General features: G+C 44.2%; 1 protein-coding gene across 3 annotated transcripts in view; it reads right to left on the reverse strand.

Moving 5' to 3' along the window:
- BTBD11 (BTB domain containing 11) overlaps nucleotides 1-23,149 on the reverse strand; it is a 169,325-nt gene that overhangs the window by 74,641 nt on the left and 71,535 nt on the right. For all 3 annotated transcript variants that reach the window (XM_035340771.1, XM_035340762.1, XM_035340754.1), the window contains exon 2: nucleotides 3,083-3,232. In XM_035340771.1, the coding sequence (XP_035196662.1) occupies nucleotides 3,083-3,232 (150 nt within the window). The remainder of the gene's footprint in view (nucleotides 1-3,082; nucleotides 3,233-23,149) is intronic.

Consider the following 23,149-nt stretch of genomic DNA (forward strand, 5'->3'; position numbering starts at 1 on the left):
CTTCAGCCCTTTTACTGCATAACCACTCATCAGTCCTCAACAGAAAAAAAAAGGGAAAGAAAAGAGGAGTAATAATAAGTGGGGGAGAGAACACGAAGGGAGCAGATGAATGAGGGTACCACATAAGGAGGTGAGGATACCACACCATGCAATGCTTTCCACTTATTCTAAGTCACCCTATTCTCCAACTGGGACAGAGACAAAGACTGGGAAGAAACTGAGCAGATTTGAGCAGAAATACAGACGCCAGCCAGTAAGCGGGCCCCGCTTGCCAGCTGTCGTCTTCCAAGGGACAGATTCGATTTCCCATTCTCCACGTCTCCAGCAGCTCGGCAGCTGGTCACGCTGCTACGTGTGAGGATGCCAGGCAGAACCGAGAGCAAGGGATGTCTTTCCTCCATGTACGTGCACTGGTTAATTCTAGTTATTCTGCATGCTTGCAACACTTTAATTATTAATGTTGATAAACTATAGGAAATCTCATTCAATTAGAATTACTGGGATTCTTCCCTCCGAGATAAAATTAAGTTGCTTTACTGCAAGATCACTCTGCTCTTGTTTTTTTGTGCAGTTATGAAGAGCACAGAAATTAAGTCCTGGCTCCTGGGACGTTGCATGTGGACACATGCTCAGGGTCTACTCGCTTTGCTGCTCCAGCAGGTCAAGCTTTTGTCCTTGCCACTCGCTCCTGGTTTCCACCTCCTCCTTCTCTTTACAACTGCAATCCTCTTAATTCCTCCTATTTCAGAGTCTCACCCATTCCCTTGATTCATCCCCACAAGAGCGGGGGCTTTTACATAGCTAACCCTTCCCTCATATCCCACTTCTCCATGCCAGAGCTTGCTACATCCTCTTTTCTCTCTGCGGTGCCAATTCTAAGGCTCTACCACCTCCCACCCCCCACCATGGCAATGATAAATCCTCCTTCTCCTCCTCCTTCCCCGCCGACCTGCTGTGATGCCCAGGTGCTCCCCCCTGGCTCAGCCCCACTGCTCCACGATCCTTCCCCCACACTGCAGCTCCCCAGCCTCCCTCCATGGCACAGCTTCGCTGTAACCTCCAGGTCACAGCCTGCGCTGAGTCCAGCGACAGAAACACAAGTGCTGCACAGACAAGCAGCAACCCCCCTTGCGCCCCCTCATTTTCCTTCCACTTGATGATTTTCCCCTAAATCCACCAGGTTCTGCTCACCGTGACACCCTGCGCTCCCCTCGATGCTTCAGGATTAAGGCTTGAACTCTGCACCAGCATTGTTCCACAGCACAGATTTTTATCCGATCGAGCAGAAAGCCTTGCAAGCTTTGCCAATCACCACTACTCCCACGATTTCTTCCACGACATGCATCTGCTTGCAGTGGATGGGGAGGTGCCCCCAGTTGTTGTCCAGAGGGCTTTCTGGAGAGCTGTCAGCCTGCTGAGAGTGCCAAGCTCTCTCTGACAGCTGCATCTAACTCCCACTGATGCTCTGTTTTCTTCAAGTTGGCCACCCTGAAGTGTTTTGCCTGTGCTTGGAGTCAACAGATATATACAAAGCAAGCCATACTCGCCAAGCACTTGAATCTGAGGTGGGACTTAGAGATGATGGGTTTCTAAATTTAAATGGAAATTAAAAAAAAATAAATAAGTGGGGGTGGGGGGAGGATGCTAAAGATCCTGATTTTTGTATTGCATACAGTGATACCAAAAAAAAATGAAAAATAAAAAATAAAAATGAAATATCCACAGATTACTTACTTACTAAAACACAACCATACATACTTCAAGAGAGAGAGAAGTATCATGCATAATTTACTTGGCACATGGAAAGTACTGTTGTGTATGTCACGTGTGAAATAAATACGCATAAAGTACTTGATTTGAATAACACCAAACACCTGATTCCAGAGGCTGAGCAACACTTCACGCTAAGGCATGTAAGTGCTCTTGGCTTGTTGACGTTTCACCAGAACAGAGGAAAATTAGCAAGTTGAAGACAGAAATTCGTACTGCGGCTTGCAGACAAACATTCATGGTGAATCCACAGGGTTCATAAACAGCACTGAAACTGAGCCCTGATGATACGAAATGGCTACAGAGGAGACTCCTGTCACTACAGGAAAGGCTGAGAAATTGCACCTACGATCCCAATGTGTGTTCTGTACAATGTCCATCACACAAAATCCAGTATTAAGAACAGCAAGATGGGCTGCATGTATTTTCTTATATTTGACTGCAGTTTCTCCCCAAGATTTCATAATAGAGCTCAGGAAAAAAAATACAAGTTTCCCCACCCATAACTTTATATCTCTAACTGTACTGTAAACATGTGATTGGAGGGCTTCTCTCCTCATAAAAAAATCCCCCAAAGACCCTCCTGGTAACTGTAAATTCCATGCTGTGTGGAGAAGCACATGGCATTTGCCTTCAGCCAACAAGACATCTAGGTAGTATTCAGAAAACTGTAAATTTATTTGTGCTGTAATCAAAAATTTCAGATTTTTACAGATATTGTAGCTTATCACCTCTCTCAAAAGGTGTTTTGATTAGTAACAAGTAATTTATCTTCTAGGTGCTAATTGCTCTGGTTCAGGTTTCAGCTTCCCTCCTTTACTGAAACCGGAGGACAGGAAGAGTGAAGAACCTTCTGTAACAGGCAGAATGAGCTCTACTTTAATTTGTGACTACATAACCCTCATTTATTGAAACATTCAACTTTTTTGCCAGCCCATCTCAAAACGGGCATCCCAGTGAAATGAGACACAACACCAGTATGTCAGACATTTACAAGTCTGGCCAAGCTGTGAGGTGCTCTCAAACACAACATAGGGAAGATGAAATAAAGCATCCCTCACCTTAAAAATTAGAACAATGTGTGCAAACAAGTTGTAGCCATCACTATGAGACTGCACAAGACTTCTTTCCTCCTATGGATTCACAGCTTCAGTTTCCCAATCAGCCATGGAGCATAAACATGGCTCAGGTCAGCCCCAGTGCCTCCTTCAATATCACACGTGTCCCCTGCTCTGTACAGCCAGTTAATGCAGGTGGCTTTGATTTACCCCGAAGAAAGAAACCCAAACATCATAAGCAACCTCATACTTACTGAGTTCGGCAATGCTCCCCACACGCGTAGCCAGTAAAGACTGCTCGATGGTCCTTAGCTCTGACTGGCTGAACATCTGCACTTCCCCAGGCTTGTTGGATCGCTGCTGGTCTTTGTGAAGGTTCAAGCTGTCCGGCAGGCAGAGCACACCTACAGTGAATAAAAAAAAAAAAAAGAGAAGCCCCATGTAATTTCAGGCACTATTGCTGTCACCGCCGCCACATCCTTCTGGGGACATTCCAAGATGCAGCCCATGTGTGCAGAGCTCAAAGACAATAAACATTTATAAGTCAATGTCACAGATGACTCATGCTCTCAGAAGTGACCCTCATTAACTCTTCTGAATATCCTCAAGTCCCTTATGATGTTACCTAGGGACAATTATTACAGAAAATCCCAAAGAACTGTCCAAGGCGGAGGTCAAGAGGATTCTAAAGAATCCTTCGAGAAACTACTCCAAAACTATACGAGTTTAATAGAAAATGGTATCTCAGCAGCAGAATTCTTACAGATTGGCTTTAAAATGGGGTATGAAAAGGATGATACATTTATAGGATTTTCTTATACAGGGAATTCCAGCGACAACTGCCAGAATAATGGACGGTGTCAATGTGCTTGCAGTGTCATTGATGAATCTACTGCATTTCTTTTGTAAATACAACTCCTCACAACTGAGCTGCGTGAGCTTCAGAAGCCCACTATGCAGAAGCCCTCACAGCAGTGAATTTTTATGGGGGAGGGCATAAGCGAAGCTACTGATGTAAAAAAAACTTACGTCACACACATCCATGCAGAGACAAGTCACTTTTTTGCCACGCCATCAAAACCCTCAGGCTCAGACAGAGGGCACACTTTTATTAATCAAAATCACTGCCATGCTACGAAACAGGACTTATGTACAAGAGCGAACGGCTCATTACCATCCTTGAGTAACAGATGCACTGAAGTCCAGCTTGGACAGCAAACTCTCCTCCCTTCCCAAGGTCTGTGAATGGGAAGTTATGGCCATGCTTGTCCATAGCATCACCTCCGAATCCCTCTGGGACACACACAGGTGGAGACCCACAGGAGGCAGTAGGCCTGCACCTCTTTATGGCAATTAAATTCCATCCTATCTCTGACTGTGGGATTTGCAACAATTTGCTTTGAAAAGAAGATACAGTAGGAAATGTATTTTTTCAGTTAGTTTTACTATTCGTTCCTTTTAAGCGTGGGGGAGAATTCTACACTTACTGGCCAAGGAAGCACTTCACAAAATACCTTTACAAAACGCCTTAAGAAGGAGGTGGATGTCTGGTGCCTTCAGAGGGAAGAACTTGCTGAGTTTCCCAGCTCAGAAAGTAACTGGTGCCTAACTCTACTAACTAATGGTTCTGGTATACAACATTGTAGGTCCCCTGCTGAATGGCTGCCTTAACCCCTTGTTTATTTTGGCTTTGAGACAGCCCCACAAACATCACTGCTTTAAAGGACCACAAGGCCAGGCAATACTCCTGGGAAAAGATGTTTCTCAGACACCTTGTTTCCTCCACCTGCCTCACCTCCATCTCCTCCCTGCCTGCAAAGAGTCCAGTCCAAAAGTCCTACTTGCAGCACAGACCCAAAAACACCCACCTTGGGCGAAAAGAGGTGACACAGGCTCAGCGTGCATGATCAAACCGAAAAGCAGGGGGTATACGCTGGAGAAACTGGGACCAAAGGTCTTGTGCACCGCGGCCGTAAGACAGCAAGCTAAACCAGGCTCCCCCTCCCATCACAGCAGTACCAGGGCAAATTCCCTAATAGCCTGCTTCAACACTGGGGATGGAAAAGCAGCAGTGGCCGTAATCCCAGCCCTGGCTCCAGGCCCAGGGTTGTAGCAACCGCAGGCAAACCACGTGCACATGTGGAGGGTCACGGGAGAGGAATACGGCTTGTGGGGAGAGCCCCGAAGAGAAAGAGCTGGACATCTGATGCAGCAACAGGGACAAGAGAACTAAAAGCACAGAGGTGAAGGATAAAAAGGGTCAGCAATCAAAAGCTATCAAACAAGCCAAGTTCTCTTGGGATCGCCTGGTGTCTGCCTTGCATTTCACATTTAGTGTGCCAATCGACATTTATATTCTGCGCACGTCCAGATCTCGAGATGCGCAACACCTGGATTTAAAATGCAGACTTGCCGGCGTATTTTAATAAGATTTCTCACTCGAAAATATTTCTCATTTATTTAGATTACTCTTCATAATTTTAATGGATAGAAATTAAGGCAAAATTGGAAGAGCCTTCCCTGCAGAAAACAGATGTGTAACTGATCTACTCTGAGAGACTTCTGAAAAGTACAAACAGCTTTATGCCATCTTTTAAAAAAATGAATATCCAACAGGAAAATACTGTTCAGTTAAAACACACCTTAGGAATGGAAAAAACACTCTTTTAAGATACCTTTATAAATAAAATTTATATGGTTTTAAAACATAAGGTGCACGGGAGATGTCTCTGAGTGATGAAAGCCGTGGCATATAGACATTTCATTCTCTATTTTGTCTCTGACTCTGTTCCCACAGCCAGGCTTTCCCTCACAAACAGCCCTGATGATTAATTACTCTGTTCTTTAGCGAGGGGAGTGTATTCTTAGGTTTTCAGAAGAAAAGTGCAAATGAAACGCAAAATGTACCCTTGTTAGAAAACTTAGCAAATTATAGGATATGTCACGCCAAGGGTTTTTTTTTTTTTCACTTGGAGTTGAGATCAGTAAAACCATGCAATAGCCAAACATCTGATACTTACACAGCAGCTTCACAACTATAATTGACCACAGCGGGTGACCCGTGGTGCGTTGGAAGACTGTTTACAATTCTCATCATTTTGCTTCATCGGATCTGGTTTTCGCCAGTATGGGGAAAGGGAACTGTATGGCTCGGGCACACAACTCTGCCACTCTTCTAGCTTCAACCGTTCTCCCCGAAAACAATCAATAATGTCACTAAAATGCTTTTTTTGGAAGGAAAACTTGCTCTGTTTTTTCAGTATTTCCTGTAAAGCTCAAACGTGCTGATGGAAGACTACGGAAGGGAATTGCTCCCCCGCAAGCAGAGAGGGAGCTTGGCGAGTCAAAGAGGGAGGAGGAAAAGGTAAAAACTTTATGATTATAATATGTATTCTTTATAAGTAGAAACGTTTAAAAAGCCATCACCAGCTTTCACTGGTTTGGCTACAGTTCAACTTCCTTATTTTAATTCCCTGCTGATTGGCATTATTCACTTGTCAGCCACGGCTTCGCTGCGTTATACTCGACACGCAGGTAAGGGTCTCACGTTTCCAACAGCCTGGAAAACAGAACTTTCTTCCCTTGCTTTTTTTGCTCTCTCAACTGTTGCTGCCGATGCTATCTGTCATTCCAAAACAAAGATTTCTGTGCAGTATCTTCAGAAATGAGCTGCAGTGTCTGTCTTTTCTCTCACCTGGCACTGCTAAATGTCCTTCCTTTCTGCACAGTTACTGAGCCCTGAGCGCTTCTTTGCCCAATATTTTATCCCTCATCTTCCCTCCAGTTCACCAGAGTGGAAATCAAGCAGCCAGTTGTTGCAGGATGAATGTGGGGCCAGACTCGCTCAACATGCCCCTGGCTGCTCTGTGCCCTGCCGTGATGTATGGCAGCCATACGCTGCATTTATGACTGCTATGAATCACTGGAGCAATGGGAAACAACCAAAGCACTCCTGTGTATTTGGCTTTTGTCACCTTTTGGGGTGCTTTCTGTAACCTCGGACGTCAGATCCTTGGGGCAGGTATCTGTCTAAAAGGAAACACACCAAGAATGGGCCGAACCCAAAGTTTGCTTTACGAGCTGCTGTTTTCAGCTTGCCCTTGGCCTCATCCTGCCCTGCTGTCTGTAGGTAACAGACTGAGGAGAAACACAATGAACATACTTAAAATCAGCAGCAAGCCAGAGAACGTAGTGACAAGCTCCTAATGCTCCCCTCCCAAATCTCCAGGGGAAAAAACAAAACCCCCCAAACAAACATCGCAGGGAAGATCTGATGTATGATTAATACACTCCACATTTTTCCTGCCCTCTGGGCTTATTAGAAACACAAGCTAGAGCTCAGTCCCCAAAGACTTAAAAATCTCAAACCGAAGAAGTATTGCACAAAATGACAGAGTTAAGATTGAAGATGCCCCAACTTGTAAAAGAAGCAATTCTTTTAAATCCTTACGGCAAACTCTTCTGAAGCCAGGGGTTCCTGTAACTCTGTTTTGGTTTCCCCACACACATTCCCAGCTCTTGTGCTGGGCTGATACACCACCCTCCATCACAAGGCAGATTTTGGCACAAATACACACACATTCCTGCACGCCCTTTTCGGAGCTTGCCACGGAGCTTCCTGCGCAGTCCTTGCAGCATGGCAGAAGCGTGCAAATACCCCACAAACACCCCAAATTCAGTGCTGGGCAGCAGTGGACAGAACTTGTCCCAGCTCCTCAGCACCTCCCCAGCAAAACAGCCTGAAGGACCTGACGGCCCAGAGCAACCCCAGTACTGGACAAAACGTTGGCTATGCAACCTCTTCAGCTTGCAGAGCAGGAGAAAGAAGGTGTCCATAGCCCAAATTTCACCTAAATACAGAGGAATCATCAACAAATCTTAGCCTCCTCCACTGTTCTTCTATTATATCTGCATTTATTTATATTCCAGCTGTTGCAAGTGTTGCAAAATAGCTGATTCCTAAAGTGCTGGCCCCTACGTTGCCCATATGCCAGGACTGGCAAGCATCCTCCACAATCCTAACACAAATGTGTTTGTTTTGACTAAAAATACAAGCACTGTAAAGACTACAAAGCATTTCTCTTACATTTTGGTATTGCTATTTTTTTTTCTTTGGAAAGACTATCACATTTTTCTCAATATATTAATTTACAGTCCGGACAGAAACTTGAAGGTTTTGCTGCTGCTATATTTTTTTTCCCTTGAATGAAGGGCTCCTATTTTCAGGAGAAAATAATTCAAAGTATCTTTGACATCCCTCCTTATCTATCTATTACATCTTAAGCAAACGCACATATCTGGAAAATAGTTTAAACTCCCACTGCAAGGAGTAGCTGAATTCTTCTAAGAGTTTATAGAGATTAAGTGTGCAGGGCAGATATCAGGCAAATTGCTCTACAAAATGAGCCTGAAAATGGTAGTTAACCCTGAACAGCCCTCAAAATGTGGTGCTGCACGTCGCTCCAGTGAATGCTGGCCTCGCTTAGGAGGACTACATTCAGGGGCAGGAATTCAATTGAATTATTACAGCTGTTTGATTTTTTAGACAGGTGTTCCTAAGGACTAGAAGGTCTTTGAGTCAAGTCTTCTGCTGGCATACAGAATCTTGTGAACTTCAAAAGTTCACAAAACATACAATCAAAAGATCCCTTTTCTTCCACAAGCCCATGTACCGAAATATTTCCCAGCACCAGAGAGCAATCTTGACATCTACAGCAAAAAAAGCCTACTGGAAAGAAAGAAAAGGGACAGAACTATTGCCAAGGACTTGTGCTAAAGCAACACATTTCAGCAGGTGCAAACCCCACGTGGTTGATACTCTGACACACAGAAAAATCTCTCTCTCGACCCCACATTTGGTAGCTGTGGCAGGCAGGAGCATGCAAGGAAGATGCACAGCCCAGGTCCACAAGAGATTTTGAAGCATGCTGCAGACACCAGCACTGTGACCTCAGCATCCTGATGCTGCTGCAGAGGAGATGGTCAATTCCAGCTGACAAAACCCACCAGCTCCAAGTTGGGGAAGAAACCCTCTGTTGCTTGGAGCAACCTGCAGCATGACACTGCAGCTCAGCCTGTCAAACTGACAGGCAAGGCAGATGGAAAGCATCTCGGCTTCTCCTTACAGAAATGAGACCATGGGGAAAATCTTACTGCTGATCATATCAACCCGTGCTTTCAGTTCACTGAAGACCTGGAAAGCATTCAGGGCAAGGAGTGCAAAGTGTCTTCTTTCCACACATTCCAGCCTGGTTAAATAACAGGGAGTGGCTTTGCATGGAGAAAATGCAAAGCACTTGGGAAAGCTAGAAGGTGATAAAAAGTTTCCCTAATCACAGTCTCAGAGTAGGCAAAGCCTCCCGAAGGAGGAAGTGTGGAAGAGGCACAGGAGTCAGATGCAAGACCCTGTAAAGATGTCAGATGCAAAGTAATACTGCTTTGTGTGTCTTCAACACCTACTAACCAAAGACATTAAGAAGCATTACGTGCTTTCCACTTCCACTTTCCACTGATGTTTAACAGGTAAAGTAATATTCATGTCTGTTTTATAGATGAAGTGAAAGTAAAGCACCACAGAGCTTAGTAACTAATTCAAGGTGAAATAAAAAAAACGTCGGAGACAACCAAGAAGAGAGAGATAAGGCCTCTTGTTATGCTGTTTAACCACAAGAGATCACCCTTTCTCTCCTGGAAAAATCAGTAAAAGAACAAATGAAAAAATGCTTAAAAATGAAAGAGCTGAGATCCTAAAAAACAGCCAAAAAACTTATCATCAGCAGCAACCGTTGATAAATGACAAACAGAAGTTGTGCAAACTGTAGATTTTGGGTTCCTACCAGCAGGAACTTCCAGAACAACTGCAAAGAACAATCCTCTCAGCTACACAAGCACAACTTTATTATTTCACCTGGCCAAGTTTGGAGGTTTTGTCTTAGCAATTTTGTCTCTGGCTCCTCGCAACTGGAAATTTCAGTAACTGCATATCTGGAGAGCAGTTTTTTCCAAGGATGTGCGATCGTTTTCAGGGCAGTACCCCAGCTGAGCTGGATTTGATTTCATCAAAAGCCAGAATGGATGATCATTATCCAAAGCAAAATACCTCTGTGAGATATTAGAACAGATGTTATAGGAAGGCAAGATAATAGAATTATATTGCTACACAGGGCTGTGACATCTTTTCTTGTAAGGAGTTTGTTAGTACAAAACATTCCACTTAATTGGGACGTCCTCCTTATTAGGAGCCTTCTAAGGCAATCGTTTTAGCCTAATGATAATGAGTGGCAATCACTGCGGCTTTAACTGGCATTGAAGTAACAACAATTCAACTAAATTAGGATATATTCTGCTAGTACCAAGCAGTTAAGTGGTGCACAACGAAGTGGAACACAGGATGGATTTGATTGTTTAGGATATAAATTACAAAACAAGGAAGAATCAAAAGATTAGATCCCACTAAACACATAAGCTAAACTCCCAGATAAGCCGCTACAGCTTTACATTCATTTTTATTTGGATATAAAGAAAGCAAAATCTTGGTCCCACCAAAATCAATTTGAAAACTTCAAAATCCTCAAAACCACCACAAAAAAAAAAAAAAAGGGGGGGGGGGGGGCCCAAAGAGCTGAACCACAAGCAAGAAAAGTAATGGAGATCCATCCATCTCCCTGTGTCCCAGGTCCCTAACGGTCTCTCCCTTGTGGTCGCTGCTCACTGTTGTGAATCCGTGAGCTGGCTGGTCAGCACGTGCTGATGGCAGGGCGAGCAGCAGCCGATGCAAAGCTGCGTTCCCCTGTGTCTCTGTGGCGAGGAGACTGATGTGCCTTCACCTACTTGCGATTTTCACCACCTCTCTCTGTTGACCGTGACATGGTGTTTTATCGATTTCACAACAGGAAAATTGCTCAACAGCAGGCTGTGATCAGCTAGACTATTCCACTGTCACAGTGACCATAAAAGTTCCAGTGCAAGCTGGGATTTTTTTGGCACAGAGATGTTTGAGCTGACACACTGCATTTATCTCACACAGAGCACCCAGCGGCTCACCCTGGTCTAAGCTATGCTGCCCTGGAAATAGCGATGGTGAGGCGAAAGGTTTTCTATCACACTCTTTGACAGGAGGCATGCAGGTAAATAAGTAATAATAATACAAGTAATAATAATACAAAATACTGCTATCATCTTTCTTCTTTGCTACATGCAAAAAAAATACAATACACGCTGCCATCAGTGACTTGATACCAGGAAGAAGTTCACAGATCGAGAGGAATTCACAGAAAGAAAAGAGAATGATGAATGTTTTGGCAGTGCTGGCTAGCAAGGGGGGTTTTAGATGAATTCGGATGTTACAGCACGTAGCTTAACCACAAGATGCCTCTTCCACATCACAGCCAGCACTCAGGATGGCAGACATACCGAGAGGGGACAAGGATGTGCAGAGGAATAAATATGGACTCTGGAAACAGACAGCAGTACTAACTCATGCAAGGATGGGCTTGTCTAAAAACAGGCAAAATCCCCCATTAGGCTGAGAGTTCGCAGAAGGTCTAAGCCTTTGAGTCACCGAAAATGACAAAGGATGTGCTAGCGGGTTTTTATTTCACAGAAAAAGACCTGTCGGCTGATAGCAGCAGAACAAGAGGATTCAGTGATTCAGAGCTTAATACGCTTTCCTGGAGCCCATAATTTCCATCGCTCGTTACCGTCAGCCCCCCGAAATGCCCAGCCGCGACAGACAAATTCCTGTTCAGCAGCCCTAACATGACCACAGCACAAAAGCACAACTGTGCTGATAAGGCATCTTTCCAAACCAAATCAAGGCTCATCCGTTATGTGATAAACAAATGCAGCTCATCAAGGATTATTGAATAGGTATGAGCTCACACCTGGTTTTTATGAGCTGTGAATTTCCTGTAACCATGCAGGGGTAGACCTCTTGAAATGAGACTGGACCCCATGCAAGCACATAATTCCCCTTTTTTGCAAACCTGCTATCCAGACTCCTGCACTGAGTTCTGCAGCTATATCAAGGCCTTATGAAATGCTTGACACAGACAGCATTTTTCCACTGCATTCTCTGTGCACTGCCATTCGTTTGGCATGGGCACCAAGCATCAGATCTCTTCAAGGGCTGGGCCCATCATTTCAAAAGCACTGATGTGCTCACAATTTCTGAGCAGTTGTACTGAGTACTATACAATAAACTTGGCAAGAAAACGTAGAGTATCTTAAAAAATGCCTCCTCTGTTTGCTTCAGTATTTGTAAAGATTAGTATGTCTTTTGCAGGAGAATGAATTGTTTGCCAAAATTCCTCCTTTTGCCTCAGAACATCATCAGCTTGTTCAAAATCCATGAATAATACATCATGGCACAGACATTCAGAGCTCAGACTGAATTCAGGGCATTCCCAAACCGGCTACCAACCAAACCCTCTGTGTTTCACAGGCGGGCATGGTGTCAGCAGCCTCAGACGGGACAGAGCAGACAAGGACGGGGTTTCTGTGGTCTTTGCGCTCGGGAGCCAGCTACGTGTGCCAATGCTTATGGAAGCCGTCCTTACAGGAATTCACAGCAGTGAGACATCTGACCTTACCAGGGCAGGGTAACTCGCTGACTGGAATATTACACGTGTTTCTGTGGAGCTGGGTGCTCTCTGTATGATTTGTAAGCCACCTTCCACACACACCGGAGTGCTGGCTCCGTCCCAGGGGACGCTCCGGTGGTATCAAGACCAGCCTTCAGCTCTGAAGGCCTAACTTGCCAGCCCCAAATGTCACTGGGAGGGTGCATGAACATGTGATTGAATAAAATAAAAGAATAAATAAAACAAGCGAAACCAGGAGTCGGTGGGGTGTAACGTGGTGGGGCTCCCCCGTGCAGGGGGCTGCGCCGCGGCCTGCAGGCCGATGGGAGGCACGAAGAACAGCACATGGCTGCCACATGCCGCCATGCCCCGCTGGGGGAACGCAGGCGGCTCTGGCAGAGCACTGACTGACTTGCTACGGGTCGGGGTTTTGTCCCCCGAGCGATGAGTTCAGGGTAAAAGGGAGCGTGCTGAGCCCACAGCAAAGGCTAAGTCATCAGAATTTCCTTTCAACTGCTTGCGCAGATGACTATCAGATCAGCTGCTCCACCCTCGCCATGAAAGCCCACGCTTAATGAAAGCAAAGAGCGAAGAGGCTGCTTTAGAAACACGTGCTGCTATTTACTGGCTGTAGGGCAGTATCCCATCACCACAAGCCCTCGCCCACACCTCGAAGGGCAGCGCTGAGCAAACCAGTTATCGCAGCAGCAGGAAAACCACCCACCCTCACAGGCACGGGCTGCAGGAGCACAGCCATCACGTAAGCAGTCGATAACCCCAGAGCAGGATGTGCTCTGCAGCCCCCTGCCCACCCCTAGCCACGTTGGCTGCGTGATTTGGGGGATTTCTAGCAGCTGAGATGTCACCTGAGCCCAGCCGCAGATGGCCATCACCCACGTGGGTCTGTGGTACCAGGCTCCCACCTTCAGCAAAGGAGTAACTAATGGTTTGCCTTCAGCTTATGCTTCAATGGGATTTCACCATGTGCTTAAAGCCAACTATTTGCCTAAAAATTTCACTGACTGGAAAGCCTGGATGCTGGCCAGGTGACGGTCCTTTCTAAAAGTAACCTTTACGTTCTTCAGAAATTCCACTTGGCTTACTAAGTAGAAATGGCTTGTTAATAGCACGTGCTTCGCCATCCAGACCTTTGATATAGATACCTACAGCAATAAATCAGCTCTGACCAGTAAAGGTTAGCCTAAGTGTGTATATATATATGGTAAAATCATTACAGATGATGAATAAAATTTACAAGAAGAGACATTAGCACATGTCTCTGGCACACTTTTACGACTGGTTGCCCCACAAATTGGCTGGCTGAACCCTTTTCAAATAATACAGATTTTACAGAGCTGATGGACACCCTCTTTCCCCCACCCACCTACAATAAAAGCTGTGTTCAGGTACATGAACTCATTACAGGGCTACCAGTTTAACTGAAGAAAGACTTTTAAAATTATTTTATAGAGGTTTAATTTTTTTCTTTGATCCTTGCAGAGTATCCATTCGTAGAATTTGAATTTTATGACATCAAGATATACAGTCTTATTCCTAAAATACCTAATTCATTTTTTTTTTTTTTGAAAATGATGCCCTTTATTACTTTTCCCAGACAGAGAAGGCTGCACATTTATTCTCAGAGCAGTTAAAGGTCAAACCCTGTTTTCACTTTATGCATAATCTTCAGATATGAACCTCTGAATTATTCATCTCCTCCACTTCTTCACCTAGACGTTCACATACAGACCCACAAACACCAAAAACCCTATAGTAAAGGAATGCGATCGTTTCTCTGTCAGACCTTTCTGCAGTGCACCTATTAGACAGCAGTTAAGGAAGAAACAGATATTCAGTACTTCATCCTCTTGCTTCAGTGAGGTCTACGGCATGCCCACATCTCATTCAGTCTCTACTTTGAGCAAAGCACAATGCCGTTCCTCATGGGCTCACCTCTTCCCACATGTGCCCACAGCCACACGGTAGAGCAGCAACATCCATGGCAGTGCCTGGGCTGCCCCACAGATCTGCTTCATCTCCGAGGGCCACTTTGCCAGCCCTTCCCTAGGACATCAGCACCACAACTAGGAGGGGGAAATGAACTGTGGGGTGACGTGGGTCCTGCTCACCCCCACAACCTCCTTGTTGGGAATGGCTGAGCCAACTCTGCTGAAATCTCTCCATATATACATACATACACACACATCTATACGTATATGCATATATATATGCACACACATATATATATATTTAAATCAGCTGGGGGGAAACATCTGCCCTAGAAAAAGTAAAATGCAGTTGGAGCATATTGGAAGCAACTGAAATCTGGGACGTATAATGATAATCAGCATGTAGCCTTAACAGTAGGCCATGCTAACCGCCTCGCCTGTTACATCTCGTCCTCTGGTTTTATTTAGCCTTCTCTCTTTTAAGCAGACTGAAAGGATCCAACTGATGTTTTGAAACACCCAGACTCGGCTGCAATGGGACAGCATTGCATAACAGATGAGCTGACTAAGGAGCAGCACGTACTCTAAAGGACATTGGAAAAACTGAAGAAAAATCTAGTCTTCACTACAGGTGGTTAAAACCACGAAACTAAATAAACTTGTACTTATTCCAACCACATTCTTCTAAGTACTGACATGTTACACTTTCAAGTGCAGCCAGTGTTGTACTTATTCTAACCTCATTCTCTGTGGACAAGCACAACACAATGCTCCCTGGTTTACATCTCTTCATGTTAACAATGATACGAACCACAGGGAATTATAAAAGCTACAGAATTATCAAGATCATAATATTTTAAAAAGGACACAGATTCAAAGAGAACTGTGATTTTTTTTTAGCACAAAAACACACCATGACATGTTAATTGTAATGCACAACACTGCAAGACCTACAGAACTTACAAGCAAATTTTAATCATCTCAGCTGCATGCCATGAGGAAAACCCAAAAAAATAGATTAAATTTCTAGTTCTAAAATAACTTTGGAATTAATTATTTTAATTCCATTCTAGCAAAAAGGCAGAGCTCCCCAATTTAAATAATTTGTCGATCTGTGGCCTCCAGCAATGAGTGGACAACACTCTGCCATTGACCTTAGCCACAGAGACTGCTACAGCCTGCCAAGAGTGATCTATGAGCTTCATTAAGGAATTAGAGTTTGTACAAGTATATATCTATATATATAAGGATATATATATGCACATTTATATTTATATCTATTCAAGGCTAAAAATATACCTTATTTCTATCTACAGACTATTTGCACGCAGAGCTAAACCGTACATTTAAATGGGAAACAGTATCATTTTCCCCTCACATCATTATATGTCATACAGCCACGATACTTGAAAGACATTGCATGTGGGTCAGCTTTTCTGACATGAGGTATGCCTAAAGAAGACGGACAGTTCATCTGGCCCAAATTCCTCATTCCTCCTGTTAATCATGCCTCTAGGTGACTAATGATGGATTTAGCGGGTGCTCAAAATGGTTTGTTGAGTAAGAAAGTTTTTCTTATTCTAGCAGAGGTGGAAACAACCTCCCTTCTCCCCATCTCCTGCAGAGGAAGGCTCCAGTAATGGCAATATTCCAGAACAACAAAATAGGCCCGTCACCACAAACACAGCTACAGTAGGTAAAACCTTCAGTACAACAAATAAAATACAACATTTAATGATGAGGAATTTCAACAAAAAAGAAGTGAGCTTTTTTTTTTTTTTTAAATGTAGAAATTACTATTTTTGCTACTTCTAGAAAACAGCAAAACATTGAAACTTTTTCATTTAATACATCTGTAAGTACCTTCCTCAGACGGTTTCATCTTTGTTCAGCACTCAGGTGGTATTCTTTGTTCACTAAACATAGCTAGGCAATTTTGACACATTTGCCCTGATCAGGAAATAAAAGAGACACTGGAAATTTTGAGACAAGGTTTTCTTCTTCAGATGGGGCTGGGAAGAGGAACTGGAAACTATCCCTCGGTTTTGATTATGAACTGATCATAAGGCTGCCACTTACAAAGCCCACCCACTAGAGTTTTTAAGCCAAAAATATTTCAGAAGAAATCTGATTCAGAAAGGGTAAGTCCAGCAGCATGGCTTTCCCCAGTACGCTCTGAGATAGGGAAATAGATGCAGATGCAGTCAGATGCCCTCATGAAGCACCCTGAACTTGGTTTATAGAATCCAAAGCCTTGTTCTTCACATCATTTTGTAAAAAATACATTCTGGAGTCTGCAAATCCTGGGTAAGGAACAAAGAAAAATATGACTGCTGGAGACAGTGCTTGAAGCTCTAAGGAGAAAAGGAGTACAATGTTTTTGGGATGACTTCAGAATCACGGGAAATATGCGGTATGAAGCCATGGCTTTCATGTGCAAGCGGAAATATGATTAAAATGTTCTTGGGTCCATAATTCAAGAGGCAGTGTAGAGCAATATGATGTAGCAAAGAGAGATAAGGAGCTCATGAACTGTGGTCTATCAGTACGACATACAAGATTAAAGCAAACAGCTATAGAGAAGAAAAACAATAAAAACATCAATGATGAAAAACAATCCTCACACTAAACTGCTCTGCATATTTTTGGGCTATGATCAGACAGCTGAGAGTGCAAGAATGTTCATGGGATCGACCATCCTCTTTTTACAAATTAATATTAGCAGGCTACTAAGCATAGCAGTAACACGAGGACAGTTTTGGAGAAGTAAACCCAAGTTTGCACCTCATTTTAACTACACCGAAAATGTTAATTTAGGTGCTTTAAAAACAGACCGACCAGGAAACGTCTCTGAAGCAAAGCAAGGAGAGACATTCAAAACATGTAGTACTGATGCAGAGAAAGATTAAGTATCTTGGTGGCAGCTAGAACGTTCTGGTCTTCAGCAAGAGAGGACAGTGTCCAAGACAACATCCTGTCCAAAGAAATGTATTATTAGGCATGAACCTACACTAGGTGGAAGCAAATGTACTTCTGTTGTCATTCAGCTGGACAATGGCAGTTTGCCTCCTGGTCACAACGCCCTCACACCCCAGCAAACCCCAACTCGTTTGGGGTTTTGCCTCAAGAAAGAGGTTGCAGCCAGAGTGCTGCAGCCATGCAGACCTCCGCAAGCCCCTACACCAACACATGTCCTCAGAGCTAACAGCTCCATGGCATCCCACCACCCTTGATGCGAAGATATTAACTACCTGGGGTTAATATCCTGTCTGGATATCAAATATTGTATCTACCTTAACTTGGTGCAGGTCAGCACAACTCCATCAGCCTGAAAGCAAGCTGAAGATCTAGCTTTAAAGAGCTACAGGTGGGCTGAAGGCCAGCGGGACACACGAAATGTGCTGCGAAGCAGAGCGGGCACATTTGGATGTGAAAGGTGACTTCCGTAGGCCTGCAAAGTGCCTGCTGTGCTGGGGCTCGGCGGGTGGAAAATACTGATGAGCTGGCCGCCCGTGGAAATCCTGTTCCAGCGACGGCTCCCCGTCGGTACGTGTGTGTGTTTGCCAACACCCGCTCTTATTCGAATGATTCCCCCCGCTGGTTTATTTTGGCCGCCAACCAAATGCTGTAAGCTACAGCCTGGAGTCTGCGAGCGCGGTGGGGAACAGCACGGAGGCTGTGGGACCAAAAGGGACAGGAGTGCAGCGAAGCCACCACTGCCCTCGGATAGCTCCTCCACAGGCTGGCACAGCAGTGGGGGACATCTCTGCAGTGACACAGGCACTGGAGCCTGTGAGTAGGGACCAACCTCTTCTGCAGAGCTGTGGGAGGCCGGAGGCACGTACGTGACATCTTCAGGTGCTGTGGTTTGCAGGCTGTGGTCGCCAGCACACACGGAAAGGGGCAGAAGTGTTTACCGGGACTCGTGCTTTGCAGCATGCAGGCGAGGGCTGCCCCGGTGCGCTCGCCAGGGAGCATCCGCTGGGTTTGTCAAGCCACAAGTGCAAACCAGCCCCTTGCCGGCGCTGCTCAGGAAGGCACATCGCTGGGCTTGCTTTATTACCGCCGGCTAAATGCCGGTGCAGATGACTGCGATAACAGGAGACGCATTGCTATAATAAAGGAAACAATGTTTACGAAGATACTTAGGGTTTTATTTTCAATATATATCATGAACGCAATTAGCAAATATTAGGGCATTAATTTTCTGCAGGCGGTTGAGGTTAGGGCTCTCTTATTGATACATTTAAAGCTCAGTGCTTTAAATCTGCTGCCTCAAATGAGAGCAGAGGTGTTGGCACCTGCAACAAAAGCAAGGTTTGGAAGTTTTAATTCACCAGCCCAAGCCTTCTCCTCCGTAATAAATGAACGAGGTGGTAACAGGGCATGGCAGGTGCAAGACACACTGCCTGGTCAAGCCCAGCAACACAGAGCTAAACTCCACCTAAAGCACACAGCATTAAGCACACAGTCTGTTTTAACACACAGATCCAGTGACGGTTCATAAAGAAACAACGCTCCATCTTGATGCCACACAATGTGGCTTCCTCCCATGCATGTGTGCTGATGCTGGGGGTACTGCTCCTTATTTACACCACTGATGATCCCAAAACCAGCTCCAACTTTGAGTCTCAAACACTATTCACAATGACAAACCAGAGAAGTCCAGGAGCATGCTGCACAGGAGCAGTGAGTGGGCAGGAAGAGGAGCTTTGCTCCCCACGTACGCCCTGTCCAGGCATGGTGCCTTGGTAAGCTCATGTTTGGAGAGCACCGTGAGAAGTGCTGTGCTACACAACCTCCGCTGCAGGAGGTTTGTAAAGCAACTAATTCTCCAGAGGAAGAGTGAAAATGGAAAATGGGAGCTTCGCGGTGGCGTATTTAAACAGACACAGATGACTTGGCCTCGGTAACAGAAAGGCGCGCTCGGCTCCTTGGGTGCATTTCAAAGACAACTCTGCTATGTGGAGGTGAAAACGAAGTGCACTTAAAAAAATACTCCCCTCTCCCAGCACTGTGGACTTTAATAAATCCAGATGTTTAAGATTTCAATTCTTAAAACTGTGCCTTGTAAAAAAAAAAGTCAAAGAAAAATGTGAGGAGAAAAGCACGTTTTATATTCATTAAAGACCTGCATGGCCTACCTGGGAGAGTCAGAGGAAAGGAAAAAAACCATACAGCACAGACATTTCAAATCATACAGAACAAATATTTCAGGGCAGTGAAATGTTATGAAGTAGCTTAGTAGAACTGTTTAACAGTCACAAAGATGCTTTTAAACATTTAATTATTGGGAAATCCAAATGTCAAAAAATCCTGAAACTGGCTTAAAAATAAATACATTTATATGAGTAAAACGGAGTCCTTTCATTTGCTGCTTTATTTTCACAGCTTTCAGCACACGCTCAGCTCTAGTCATGTTGTCAAACTTATCTCTTCTAACAAGAAAAACAGAAATTACATTTTTCTGCATGCCAGAGGAAAAATTATCATGAAAGCATGGCATCCCAAGAGCTGGGGCTTTAGGAAGATCATCGAACACACTGAGATTTTTACTGACCAGCTCATCTGTGGTTCTTAGCTGGATCTTCACTGGTATCTCAGCCATTCAGCCTGAGATTTTTAGTAGCACCTTTCATAGATTTACAGGCAATAAATCTATCAAAGCTTTCTGCTTCTCTTTCATCTTTTGCGGGGGAAAAAATGATAAAAGGAGAATGCCAAAAAAAAAAAAAGTTGATGCAGTCTGATAGGGAAAGGGAAGACAGCGAAAATAATTTGGCACTAGGAAAAGAACCCGTATTGAGAGAGTTGATAAAAACAAGAAATACTCAAAAATGAGTTAATTCAATAATAGTCCCAGGACAACAGACCGTTTTATGCAAGCTGTCCTTGTGGCCTAATTCTTCTTTCTTAAACCACACCAACAGCTTGAGTGTTTCCAGCATTAGCACAGCGCATGCTCCGTGGGTTTGGTGCCGGAGGGGCAGCGCTGGGGCTGGGTGCTGAGGGCTGGAGCTGGGCCCCCCCTCACCACGGGGCTGCTCAGCAGAATAAAGCGACCCCCATCCAGATCACGCTTTGGATGTGAAATGACGCGAGGGACTTAATAGAGATGAATGTGCGTGTGAAAGATGGTGATTCCCTACTTAAAACACAGCGCCCTGATTTGAAATTTCGGGCTTTGGTGTCGGCGTTTCCTTGGTTTCGAAACGTGACATCCTTTTACAGTAAAAGACACATCCTCTCTCTCTTAAGAGAAAGTTTCATGAAAATGCCAAAGGACGGTGATAAATGACTTGGCCACTGATGTAACAGAGTATTCTTAACCAGAGCCTGTAAGAAACAGGTTTCAGACAAGGCAAAACTCATACTGATTTCATTGTGAGCACAGTAAAGATCAAAGACAGTGCAACTATTTTATTTGCCTACTCATCTGCTTTTTGTTTTTTAAAGCCCACCATAAAAACAATGGACCCGATTAAGCTCTCCATCACCACAGTGAAAAACGAGGAGCGATGCGCATACAGTCGCTGAGACTGCCACTGAGCAAAACACTGCAAAATGAAAATCCAGCCCTCCCTCTCCTCTTTCGGGTACAAGCAGACCTTGTCGGGTGGCCGCTAACCGCTCACTCCCAAAAACCAAAGGAAAGCTGCACATGCCAGCAACGCTGGTTGACAGGCAAGCAGCCCACAAAAACAGGACCTCTTGCTCTATGGCACAACGCGCTTATCTCTGCAAAGCCTTTGTTTAACAATCCCAGCTGAAAACACATGTGGATGACAAGCACTCCCATGGAATTTAGCCTAAAATCCATCATGGGGTTTGTTGGTCGCTGCCATAAGCAACATTTGACACCCCCCCCAAGCCCCCCCCCAGTCTCAGCAGTGGGCACTCTCAGTAACACGGCGCGGAGGCTGTGGACATGTAGCCCCCAGCAAGCGTTACCATGTCCTGCCACTCTTTTTTTTTTTCCAGAGATGCTTTTCTCCCTCACTGTGTGAAAAACTTTTGTTTGCAGAACTCAAGGACGTAATCTTAGTATTAAAAAAAAAAAAAAAAAAGAAAAAAGAAAAAAGAAAGAAAAATATCCATGAAAATCTGAAAGAAAGAGGAAGGGAGTGAATAATTTGACCTGAAAGCTCATGTGTTGACCAGATTTTCACTGTAGGACTAATCACTGGAGAAAGCACTGAATGGCAAAATTCACTCATCATAAACTTCAGAGATTTCAAGAAAGTACTTGACAGACTCCATCACTATTCACTCTGGAACATCTTGAAGAGTTGGGCTTGCCAACAAAAATAATTACATCATCAAGTCTTTGTACCAAGCTGCAGCTTGAATACTTAAAGCAAATGCAGATTTAAGTACATGGTTCAACATAAAGGCTGGTGTCAGATCAGCAAGAATTTGCTCACTGCTGTAGCTGGGCACTGCAGCGGCTTTGCTGTGAAAACAAACAAAAATGGTAACGATATATGATTTAACAACAGCCCCCTCCAAAATTCAGACATTGCCAACGTCCCCAGGTCTTCCAAGTGTATCTTAGCCAACACACAAGTCTGATAGAGGCCAACGGTGTGATCCAGCACAGGAGAAAGACGGGGTTGGCAGCTGCTCCAGAGGAAAAAAAAAATGTAATTAAAACACAACTTCCATCTCGCAAGAAGTGATGCCATTTGTAGAGTAATTGGCCATAACTCACAGCCAAGTGGGATAATGTCACCAACTGAAAAAATGGCATTTCTGCTCAGCATCTTAAATAGGATTCACCCATTAAAAAAAATTATCTACGGCTCAAACTCTTAAAGACTACAAGTCTTCAGCTCAAAACGTTATTCCTGCCTTGACACACAGAGAAGAAAGCTGTAAATCCGTGAAGGGTACATACAGACAAATGCTGTTAGAAGCAAGTGTATCAGAGCATTGCGGAAAGTGAACTGAAAAGAAATGCAAGGCTTTACTTCAGGGCTCTCTCTTGTCTGTAGGGTTACCCAGAACACATTGGTAAGGATGCAACAAGAGCAGGAGGTGTGGGGAATGGAAAAAAGTGAAAACGACACTGGAAGTTTTGCATGCACAGATGTGCTTTTTGGAGTAGTTTCTCCTCATCTTCAACTGACTTGGGTACAGGGCTCAGCAGCACGAACGTGGCTGCAGCCACAGCTATGCTCCTCCACCAGAACACACATTTCCGCAGCTCTCCTGCACGTGCAGATACAGTCCACCCTTGCACCCCTGGAAATTATCATATTTACAGGAAAACTGCCTGAAAGAAAGCACCTGGGGGAAAAGCCATTTATCTGACCCCTTGTACAACTCTGATCTTCACCGAACTAAATGTTTTATAGAGCTGTGCTGCAAAACTGGGGGATATTTAAAAGCCATTGCTTAAGAGATGAGGAGATTACCAACTAGAAGTGAGATATTACATGAGAGAACTCCTTCTTTCCATTCTTACAATTTTAATGTTTCCATAAACGTTTTACATACACATGCTCTGTCTTTATTGTAAGGCTGTAAATGATGAAGGCTGATTTTACAAAGGAATGACTTTTTAAAGCAATGTAAATCTCTTTTTGTAAATTGCCCCAAACGGCAAATGCAATCTTCTCTCCACTAACCTACACCTTATAATATACTGGATCTACTAGCAATCACTAACATTTAAGTGACCAGCGTGAGCATGACCTGGACTAAAATTAAACCTCATAAGGCCAATATTACATGACTGACAAACACTGCATGTATTTTAAAATATGCACTAAATAAAAACCTAAGAATC

This window comes from Oxyura jamaicensis, chromosome 1, assembly GCF_011077185.1.
Source record: "Oxyura jamaicensis isolate SHBP4307 breed ruddy duck chromosome 1, BPBGC_Ojam_1.0, whole genome shotgun sequence".
NCBI classification, from domain to species: domain Eukaryota; kingdom Metazoa; phylum Chordata; class Aves; order Anseriformes; family Anatidae; genus Oxyura; species Oxyura jamaicensis.